Below are 11,476 nucleotides of genomic sequence, written 5' to 3' on the forward strand. Positions count from 1 at the left end.
AATTAAACTAACTGGCAGGCTAATGTCAGAATAAAACTTGTAGCAAGGTGTACGGTTTGAATACAGAATGGCCAAAACATTACTTGGTTATTGACACTGGATTGTTAATATGAAGCTAGAAATTTAATTTAAAAAGGGGGCAGGCGGGGGTAGCTTAACACAATTAACCATTTCAAGCTGAACCATACATAGACGATAAGAGCAAGTCTAGGTTTCAGTAAATGTCAACTGATAATAACTGAAAATTATAAATGCAAGAATATAAAAAGCATTTTCTCATTAAAATAATGCTGAAGCAGTGTGTTTTAGGATCTATAAAAGAAAAAAATTCTGGTATAAAATTCTGTACATAGTTTTTATGATGGTTTGTGGGATATAAATACCTTCAGGGGATATGGGGATCGGGTGGGAAAGTGGAGTTGAGGTCGAAGATCAGCCATGATCTTATTGAATAGCGGAGCAGGCTCGAGGGGCCGTATGGCCTATTCCTGCTCCTAATTCTTATGCTCTTATGTCCTATAGGAAGAGTTCTCGTCTTCAGAAATAAATAAATATACTTCAATACATTGCATGGAACTTGATCTTGATCTGAACAGCTTAAGATTTTTATAAGCAATAAAAGATCAGCTTACTACCAAATTTTCAGATGTACTTTTACACAAAGCGAGGTGAAGAATGTCAATGCCAGGGAATAGAACACCGTATCAAATCAATCAATCAAATCAACTTTTGTCATTGTTAGTGCACAAGTGCAGTACAACGAAATGTAGGCTTGCGGCTCCCGAGAGTGTACAATTTGGATTAGGACACTTAAACATTTCAACATACATTTGTACATATATATTAGCATAAATATGACCATAATAAAGTGCATCGGCAGGTGTGCAGGCTTTAGTGTTTATTTGTGGAGTTCAGTAGGATGACAGCCCTGGGAAAGAAGCTGTTCCTAAATCTGGTCGTACGGGTGCGAATGCATCTGTAGCGTCTTCCAGATGGTAGGAGGGCGAACAGACTGTGGCTGGGGTGGGTAGGGTCTTTGATGATGGACCGTGCCCTCCGTAGGCAGCGTTTCTGATATATATGTTCTATGGTCGGTAGCCGGGTGCCGGTAATGCGTTGGGCAGTTTTGACTACCCGCTGCAGGGCTTTCCGGTCATGGGAGCTACAGCTGCCGTACCATACCGTGATACAGTTTGTCAGGATGCTCTCTATAGTGCAGCGGTAGAAGTTAGAGAGGATCAGGGGTGACAGATTACATCCCTTCAGCCTCCTCAAGAAATATAGGCGCTGCTGGGCCTTCTTCACCAGAGAGGAGGTGTTGAGTGACCAGGAGAGGTCTTCCGTGATGTGGACTCCGAGGAACTTAAAGCTGGCCACCCTTTCCACCTCCGCCCCATTGATGTGGATGGGGGTGTGACTTCCGCCTTTGGACTTCCTGAAGTCCACGATTATTTCCTTTGTTTTCTTGGTGTTAAGGGCCAGGTTGTTGTCGGCGCACCACTTCACGAGATGCTGGACCTCCTCCCTGTAGGCTGACTCATCGTTGTTGGTGATCTGGCCTACTACCGTGGTGTCATCTGCGAACTTGATGATGGTGTTGGAACCATTAACAGCCACACAGTCGTGGGTGAAGAGGGAGTAGAGGAGTATCAGAATCGAGTACTTTTAAGTCTAGTATACAAGTGTTGTAGCAGCATGCCTTATCCCCAACCACACCAGTGTAAACTCTTGTGTTTTCTACATCTGAGTGAAATTCCCAATTTGGTAACAATTGGTGCTAATTGTGGGAAAATTTGTGTCAACATTAGAGAGAGGCTGGAAACTAGATTGAAACTGCCCAAATTCAATTCCCAACTCCATCAGTCTGCGTTGGTTTCAAATCCAAACCTGAGATGAATAACTGCTATCATTTGAATGAATGTACAATAAAATAATTCATTCAATGACAAACTCCACTACACTTGTGTTGATATTCGTGCGTGATTTTACACACCTACATTGTCAAAATAATTCTGCAAGCTGCAAAACATATTCTTCCTACAGAATCATAATTAACATATAACCAAGACACCACAATGTAAAATATAGAGGCACAGACATACAAGTCAATTCTGTTTGTCAGGCTTCAATGTTACAATAATAAACAACAGTAATTAGCCACTTGGTGCTCTATATGCATTATCTTTTACGGCTGCAGATAGTGACACCGCTATTCCTGGCCAGAATGGAGATGATTGGGTAATTCCCCGGTCAATCATGCCTGGATTGACACACTGCTGTAAGTGACTGGGATTGACTTTATGCACATATAATTTGTATGCAACTATCCTCCTCTCGCTGCAGTTTGCTGGAGAAATAATCAATTTGTATTATGTAAATATCCTCCACTCACTGCATTTTGCTGGAGAAATCACTGTGCTTTAATTGGGAGAAGCTGCTGCAGTTTCGGTCATGAGTTCTGTTTGCTGCAGACTCCTTTTAAATAGACTCTGTAAATAGACTTCATTTGCTTTGCTGCTTGCTGAGTAAATAGACTTTGTTTGCTGTAAAATACATTGTTTGCTGTAAATCCTGCCATAAGGCCTGCCCCACTTTCAACTCATTGGCTGACACAGTGGTGTCAATAAACACTCCGATCTTTTACACATTACGGTCAGTGTCTGAGATGCACTTCCAGTTATGGTCGATGATTATATACTTGGAATGGACACACAAATAACCAGCAAGTGCATTTTTATTATGCACGGTGAACTGCCATTAGTCACAGATATGCACCTGATATGGCCATTAAAGACCTTCCCTCCAACAGAAGGTCAGAAATGGGGATGTTCGCTGATGACTGCACAGTGTTCAGCACCATTCACAACTTCTCAGATAATGAAGCAGTTCTTGCCCACATGCAACAAGACCTGGACGACGTTCAGGCTTGGGCGAATAACTGGCAGGTAACATTCACGCCACACAAGTGCCAGGCAATGACTATCTCCAACAAGTGAGAGTCTAAACACCGCCCCTCGACAGTCTACAGCATTATCATCGCCGAATCCCCCACCATCAACATCCTGGGGGTTACCATTGACCAGAAACTTAACTGGACCAGCCACATAAATACTGTGGCAACAAGAGCAGGTCAGAGGCTAGGTATTCTGCGGCGAGTGTCTCACCTCCCGACTCCCCAAAGCCTTTCTATCATCTACAAGGCACAAGTCAGGAGTGTGATGGAATACTCTCCACTTGCCTGGATGAGTGTAGCTCCAACAACACTCAAGAAGCTCGACACCATCCAGGACAAAGCAGCCCGCTTGATTGGCACCCCCTCTACCACCTTAAACATTCACTTACTCCACCACCGGCTTAACGTGGCTGTGTGTACCATCTATAAAATGCACTGCAGCAACTCGCCAAGGCTTCTTCGGCAGCACCTCCGAAACCCGCGACCTCTTCCACCTAGAAGGACAAGGGCAGCAGGCGCATGGGAACACCACCACCTCCTAGTTCCCCTCCAAGTCACATATCATCATTACTTAGAAGTATATCGCCGATCCTTCATCGTCGCTGGGTCAAAAACCTGGAACTCCCTCCCTAACAGCACTGTGGGAGTACCTTCATCACACGGACTGCAGCGGTTCAAGAAGGCGGCTCACCACCACCTTCTCAAGGGCAATTAGGGATGGGCAATAAATGCTGGCCTTGCCAGCGACGCCCACATCCCATAAAAATTTTTTTTTTTAATGATCCTTAATTAAACCAATTGACAGGTATATGTTAATATATGTAAATAATATTTACAATGCATATATCCAGTGACGTCAACTTTTTACCTGATCATCAGACGCTGAATTCCCATTGATATCTGAAGTTGGACTTGTTTCGTCACGAGGGAGATTATCTTCCGATACATCAGTGCTATAGCCACTGCCAGTTGGAGAACCAGTAGAATCACCTGACTTTAGTATCCCATTTCTTTCTGTTGTATTAGATTTCCCAAGAACCCCCAAAACATTGTACAGAACAGCTCCTGACTGCCTTCCTCCTAAAAATTCAAGCATAGTAACAATAGTTGGCATCACAAAATCATACATGCAAACCAGTTTTCAGATTTCTCACTTAAATAAGGATTAATGTATTATGATTTTTTCCCCTTTTTAATATGATGATATTTCACCACTTCCTTTTACAATGGTTCCTTGACTCACTTGCCCTGCAGTGAAACCACCAATCTCTCTGCCTGGCCACCTCCACAACATAACCGAATTCGTAACAACTCAGCACATGGCTGATAATGGGCACAAACCTGCAGCCTGTGGTTCAGTTACTGCACTATTGCTTCCCTGTAAGATGCATGAAAGATTACCTACCTGGTATATCTTCACTCTTCCTTGCTGGCGTAAGGCACATCTGGATTTTCATTCTTGGGAAAACACAACGCGCAAACCCCTCTACCACCCCCATGATGATTTTGATAACAGCACAAAGGGATTAAATACCATTATGCAATACAGGCCAACATGGTACTCAAGTTCTTTTCACCAATGGAAAGGTCATTGACATGAAACATTAACTGTTTCTCTCTCTCCACAGATGCTGCCTGACCTGCTGAGTATGTCTAGCACTTTGTTTTTATTTCAGATTTCCAGCACCTGCAGTATTTTGCTTTTGTTCTTTTGACCAATGCTAACTACTATATAATTACTGTTTGCATTTACTGAAAGCCCAGAGAAGATAGTCTGGTGGGATTGTTACGTACAGAGGGTAATGAAGATGACTGGAGAAGGTAGTAATTCTTTCCTTCATCAACAACCCCAGAAGCTGCTGGAAACTAAATCAATAGTACTCAGGACAAGGAGAAACCAGGCTCCCACAACACTGGGGAAGACTAGGAAGGGACTTCAGCCACCACAATAGATAAGCCAAAAGTAGTGGCATCAAGAGCTGCTAAACCCAGTTTGGTAAATGTAAACATGTATAATGTAGCAGCATTATTGATGTTTTGCATAGCTACATGGTTCAGGGAAGCTCAAGTAGCAGCTGTGGAGCCAGATCAATAATAACGACAAAGAATACACACCACTATCTACTTTGCAAATCTTTTTCTAGAACCTGAATTTCTGAGCACCTCGGGAACACAAGTGAAAAACAGGTGTTGCATAGGGTTGTGACATGATCAACATGAAAAATCGACTCCTTCAGACATCCACCTAATTGACACAATGCTCCAGTCCCAACTTGAGAGGAGGTGAACAAAATAAAGGAATTACAATTTCATGACCTAAACTAGATTGAGAAGCTAACTGCTTCAGGAAACATGGATGTGTTTTAAGATTAGCTTGTGCAAAGTGCCAAATCAAGTAACCACTGAACTTTTGAACCGGGACGATGTAGACATAGAAATCGGGCAGGGGGACTGAGATATACTTGAACATATTAGCATCGAGAGGGAGGAGGTACTGGCGGTTTTAGCAGGCTTAAAAGTGGATAAATCCCCAGGCCCGGATGAGATGTAGCCCAGGTTGCTGTGTGAGGCAAAGGAGGAGATTGCAGGGGCTCTGACACAAATTTTCAGAACCTCTCTGGCCACAGGGGATGTGCCAGAGGACTGGAGAACAGCTAACGTAGTACCATTATTCAAGAAGGGTAGTAGGGATAAACCAAGGAATTACAGGCCAGTGAGCCTAACATCATTGGTAGGGAAATTATTGGAAAAAATTCTGAGGGACAGAATTAGTCTCCACTTGGAGAGGCAAGGATTAATCAGGGATAGTCAGCATGGCTTTGTCAAGGGAAGATCATGTTTGACGAATTTGATTGAATTTTTCGAGGGGGTGACTAGGTGTGTGGATGAGGGTAGTGCAGTGGATGTGGTATACATGGATTTCAGTAAGGCTTTCGATAAAGTCCCGCATAGGAGACTGGTCAGGAAGGGAAGAGCCCATGGGATCCAGGGTGCCTTGGCACATTGGATCCAAAACTGGCTTCGTGGCAGAAGGCAGAGGGTGATGGTCGAAGGTTGTTTTAGTGACTGGAAGCCTGTGTCCAGTGGGGTACCGCAGGGATCGGTGCTGGGTCCCTTGCTGTTTGTGATCTACATTAATGATTTGGATGTGAATGTAAAAGGTATGATCAGTAAGTTCGCAGATGACACGAAAATTGGTGGGGTGGTAAATAACGAGGAGGGTAGCCTCAGTCTGCAGGACGATATAGATGGGTTGGTCAGATGGGCGGAACAGTGGCAAATGGAATTTAACCCCAAAAAGTGTGAGGTGGTGCATTTTGGAGTGACGAACAAGGCAAGGGAATACACAATGAATGGTAAGACCCTAGGAAAGACAAAGGATCAGAGGGACCTTGGTGTACATGTACATAGATCCCTGAAGGCAGCAGAACAGGTGGATAAGGTGGTTAAAAAGGCATATGGGATACTTGCCTTCATTAGCCGAGGCATAGAATATAAGAGCAGGGAGGTTATGATGGAGCTGTACAAAACGCTGGTTAGGCCACAGCTGGAATACTGTGTGCAGTTCTGATCGCCACACTATAGGAAGGATGTGATTGCTTTGGAGAGGGTGCAGAGGAGATTCACCAGGATGTTACCTGGGCTGGAGCGCTTCAGCTATAAAGAAAGACTGGACAGGCTGGGGTTGTTTTCCTTGGAGCAGAGAAGGCTGAGGGGGGACCTGATTGAGGTGTACAAAATTATGAGGGGCATAGATAGGGTAGATAGAAAGGAACTTTTTCCCTCAGTAGAGGGGTCAATAACAAGGGGGCATAGATTCAAGGTAAGGGGCAGGAGGTTTAGAGGGGATTTGAGGAAGAACTTTTTCACCCAGAGGGTGGTTGGAATCTGGAACTCACTGCCTGAAAGGGTGGTAGAGGCAGGAACCCTCACAACATTCGAAGCATTTGGATGAGCACTTGAAATGCCATAGCATAAAAGGCTACGGACCAAATGCTGGAAAATGGGATTAGATTAGACAGGGCCTGATGGCCAGCGCGGATGCGATGGGCCGAAGGGCCTCTTTCTGTGCTGTATGACTCTATGAGACTGACCCAAAAGCACTGGGTAATTTCAATATGAAGTAATCACCGATTTAATAATGGAACTTAAAAACATGCCATCACATACTGCTTCCTAAGTTTCAACGATGCAAGGACAAAAGCTAGTCCTGTAAAAGGAAAGCATCTGGGTAAATATTGACGCAGATTTTGCTGTCAAAATAACAGCGAGTTTAATGGCGCTCGCCGTATTAATGTGTAAATTATCCAGAAACTTATGGCGAGGAAAAGATACCCCATGAATTGCGAATCGCCACAATGGATGATTTGCATCGCTTTACCATTAGCCTCACGAAAACGGCAGCTCACCGTCAATCTCCCCGTGAGTTTCATGAAATTGCTGCATTTGCGCATTAATTGCCAATTAAACTTGCCGCTGAAAGTTAGGGCTGCTACTCAATAGCGTAAATACCTTTTTAATGAGGAGCTTTATGTTCCTGCAATGCCAATCAACCTCAGAGACCCAGAAAGGGAACAATTTAAACTGTGGAGTCTCTTTCCTACAGGTAGTAAACTGTCATTAGAGATTTTTTAAGTAGTTTTTTTCTTACTGTTCCTTTCTGTCTCTTATCTCTCTCTCTCTCTCTCTCTTGATCCAATCTTTCTTTCTCTCTATTTATATCTCTTTCTAGACCTGATTTGACTCTAATTCGCCATATTTCCTTCTCATTCGTTCTTAAATCTCCTTCACTCACTAAGGTCCCAGGTGCGTTATCAGCTCGCACTTTTGGGCCAAACTTTTTCGAGCTGAAGGAAAAAGTCGAACTAATGGGGCATGCTGCACCAATATCTGGGTAATTATCTTTTAATTTGGGGTTTATGTAGAATGAGGGAATTCTACTGGTACAGAATCAAATAAATGCTTATAATTAAAAGTTTCACTTGATGGAATAGCAATAAGTAAAGAGAAATATTATTGATAAGATGACAATGCATGGGAAATATACCAATCTCATTAGACCAATGTATAAAGAGCTCATTTGCAAGGAAACCAGCATATCAACTGAAGTAATTGATAAGATCAAATTAAAATCTCCTTGTATGAAGTTGTATTTTAACTTTTAGTATAATCATGTAATAAAGAAATGTGCAAATTGTCAGGGTGAAAAAAATATAAAAAGTGACAGCTTGTAAAGATAGTTAAGATTCATAAGGTTTGATCCGCCTGAAATATTGAGCTCAAAACTACAATGCGTTTGAGTCCCCATCAGGTGTGGTTGTAAGTACTATCTTTTAAGACAAAAAAGAAAATACTGCAGATGCTGGAAATCTGAAATCAAAACAGAAAATGCTGGAAAAACTCAGCAGGTCAGTTCCAGGTCGATGACCTTTCGTACACTATCTTTTAAGTGTATGTTTCAGTACTATTAGATGTACTACAGGTAGACTACCCTTTATCCGGACTTCCAAAAACCGAAAACCCTCTAAAAACCGAAGGTTTTTTCGTTCAGCGTAAGTCGTGCGTACGAACGAAAAAACCTTCGGTTTTTAGGAGGGTTCCGGTTTCGGAAGTTCGGATAAAGGGTAAGTCGTGCGCACGACCCCCCCGCGGACCCCCCCCGGCCCCGACAACCGCCGACCCCCGCCAGCCCCGACAACCGCCGACCCCCCCGCGGACCCCGCCGGCCCAGACAACCGCCGACCCCCCGCCGGCCCCGACAACCGCCGACCCCCCCGCGGACCCCGCCGGCCCCGACAACCGCCCCCGACCCCCGCCCCAGCCCCCCCCCGACAACCGCCGGCCCCGACAACCGCCGGCCCCCCCCCGCGGACCCCCGCCTGGCCCCGACAACCGCCAGCCCCGACAACCGCCGACCCCCCCCGCGGACCCGCCGGCCCTCGACCGACTTCAGCGTAAGTCGTGCGCACGACCCCTCCGCCGACCCACCTTCCGAAATCCGAAATTCTCCTTTATCCGAAACTCGGCTGGTCCCGAGGTTTTCGGATAAAGGATAGTCTACCTAGTATACGCTTATAAATGTTTGAATGCTTGACTCCAATATTTCAAGAGCCTTATTGGTTTTGAGGAAGATAGAACATCTAATCATAAGTGAAAACCATCCACTAAAAGGAGAACACATTAATATATGCAGGACAAAATTATGTTCCAAGAGTTTAATGAGCAATCTCTTGTTACAACCCCAACATTATAATGAATAGATGTACAAGATGTACAATAGATGAATAGAACACAGGTATTGTCTGAAAACCCTGGGGGCTGAGGAAATGCCCAAGATGAACACTGGTTGCCATGACCTTGAAACAAGTTCCCTGTAATTTTTTTTGACCCTGTGCGGGCCATTCAAAATACTGTACATGTGCGGTTTTTACATTGAAAAGCCAGCTGTGCAGGTTCCCTGGAGCGCTGCGTGGCTGCACAACTTACAGGGAACATTATCCTGAAACCCAAAGTACTTGCAAAGACAAGTCCAAATGGCAATGTAAATGTAGGCATATTTGATGCCTATTATTGCCAGCAGACTCTTCGACACACTACCAAAAATGTTTAAAATATTTAGTATGTTATGTCATGCATTTAGATATATGCCAACTGTATTTTACAGGGCTCTACAATAAATATGCCTGACAGATAATATGCAGCCAGGCTGACAATACTTAACCAGTTTGCTGAGCCTACAAATGTTGTAAAAGAATTTAATTTATAGCGATTGTTACAGCATAATGTGGGTACAGGCAGGAATTGAAAATGTTTCTCTTAAAAAAAGACAGTATATATGTTGTGAACTACATGGGAATAAAGAAAAATAGCCTACCTTTTATGGTTAAATTTTCAATACCACATTCAAACATTATCCATCCCCACTTCTCTAAACTCTGAGGAGTTTTTGTTGTGTCTGTAGCTTGAAGCAGTTCAGCATCATCCATAAAAGTAAAATCTTCCAATTCTTCTAATGTGAAAAGAACTTTTGACTTCTCAAATGGGATGGCAGTGATTGCACATGTTCCTAAATCTTTTGAAATAAAAACATTAAAACAATTTCATATAGATGTGCATTCTAAAATATTATCAGAACAATGATTATACAGTGCATTTAGTTCTACAGATTTAGCTTTTAGAAAACATAGAAACATAGAAGATAGGAGCAGGAGTAGGCCATTCGGCCCCTCGAGCCTGTTCCGCCATTTAATGAGATTATGGCTGATCATCCAAATTCAGTACCCTGTCCCTGCTTTCTTCCCATATCCCTTGATCCCTTTAGCCTTAAGAAATATATCTAACTCCTTCTTGAATATATTTAATGAATTGGCCTCAACTGCCTTCTGTAGTAGAGAATTCCATAGGTTCACCACTCTCTGGGTGATGAAATTCCTCCTCATCTCAGTCCTAAATGGCTTACCCCTTATCCTTAGACTGTGACCTCTGGTTCTGGACTCCCCTGCCATCGGGAACATCCTTCCTGCATCTAGTCTGTCTAGTCCTGTTAGAATTTTATAAGTTTCAATGAGATCCCCTCTCATTCTTCTAAACTCTAGCAAATACAAGCCCAATCGACCCAATCTCTCCTCATACGTCATTCCTGCCATCCCAGGTATCAGTCTGGTGAATCTTCGCTGCACTCCCTCCATGGCAAGAACATCATTCCTCAAATAAGGCGACCAAAACTGCACACAATATTCAAGGTGTGGTCTCACTAAGGCCCTGTACAACTGCAGCAAGACATCCTTGCTCCTGTACTTGAATCCTCTCGCTATGAAGGCCTTCTTAACCGCCTGCTGCACCTGCATGCTTACCTTCAGCGACTGGTGCACAAGGACACCCAGGTCTCGTTGCACTTCCCCTTTTCCCAATCTATTTCCGTTCAGATAATAATCTGCCTTCCTGTTTTTGCTACCAGGAATAAGCTCGCATTTATCCACATTATACTGCATCTGCCATGCATCTGCCCAATCACCCTGGAGTTTCTCGGCATCCTCCTCACAGCACACACACCCAACCAGCTTTGTGTCGTCTGCAAACTTGGAGATATTACATCTAGTTCCCTCGTCTAGATCATTAATATATATATTGTGAGTAACTGGGGTCCCAGCACCGATCCCTGCGATACCCCACTAGTTACTGCCTGCCGCTTTGAAAAAGACCCGTTTATTCCAACTCTTTGCTTCCTGTCTGCCGACCAGTTCTCTATCCAAGTCAGTACATTACCTCCAATCCCATGTGCTTTAACCTTACACGCTAATCTCTTATGCGGGACCTTATCGAAAGCCTTCTGAAAGTCCAAATACACCACATCCACTGGTTCTCCCTTATCTATTCTACCAGTTACATCCTCAAAAAAATTCCAGCAGATTAGTTGAGCATGATTTACCTTTTGTAAATCCAGGTTGACTGTGTCCGATCCTGTCACTGCTTTCCAAGTGCGCTGCTATTACATCTTTTATAATGGACTCTAGCATTTTCCCC

At 43.7% G+C, this 11,476-nt stretch overlaps 1 protein-coding gene across 10 annotated transcripts in view; it reads right to left on the bottom strand.

Annotated features, from left to right (window-relative positions):
* The window catches only part of bltp1 (bridge-like lipid transfer protein family member 1), a 567,108-nt gene that overhangs the window by 260,085 nt on the left and 295,547 nt on the right, over positions 1 to 11,476 (bottom strand). For all 10 annotated transcript variants that reach the window (XM_086009761.1, XM_086009749.1, XM_086009753.1 and 7 more), the window contains 2 exons: positions 9,828 to 10,025; positions 3,822 to 4,033 (listed from right to left, as the gene is read on the bottom strand). In XM_086009761.1, the coding sequence (XP_085865887.1) occupies positions 3,822 to 4,033; positions 9,828 to 10,025 (410 nt within the window). The remainder of the gene's footprint in view (positions 1 to 3,821; positions 4,034 to 9,827; positions 10,026 to 11,476) is intronic.

This window comes from Somniosus microcephalus, chromosome 2 (genome assembly GCF_052327205.1).
Source record: "Somniosus microcephalus isolate GS21.2 chromosome 2, FLI_Smic_1.0, whole genome shotgun sequence".
NCBI classification, from domain to species: Eukaryota; Metazoa; Chordata; class Chondrichthyes; order Squaliformes; family Somniosidae; genus Somniosus; species Somniosus microcephalus.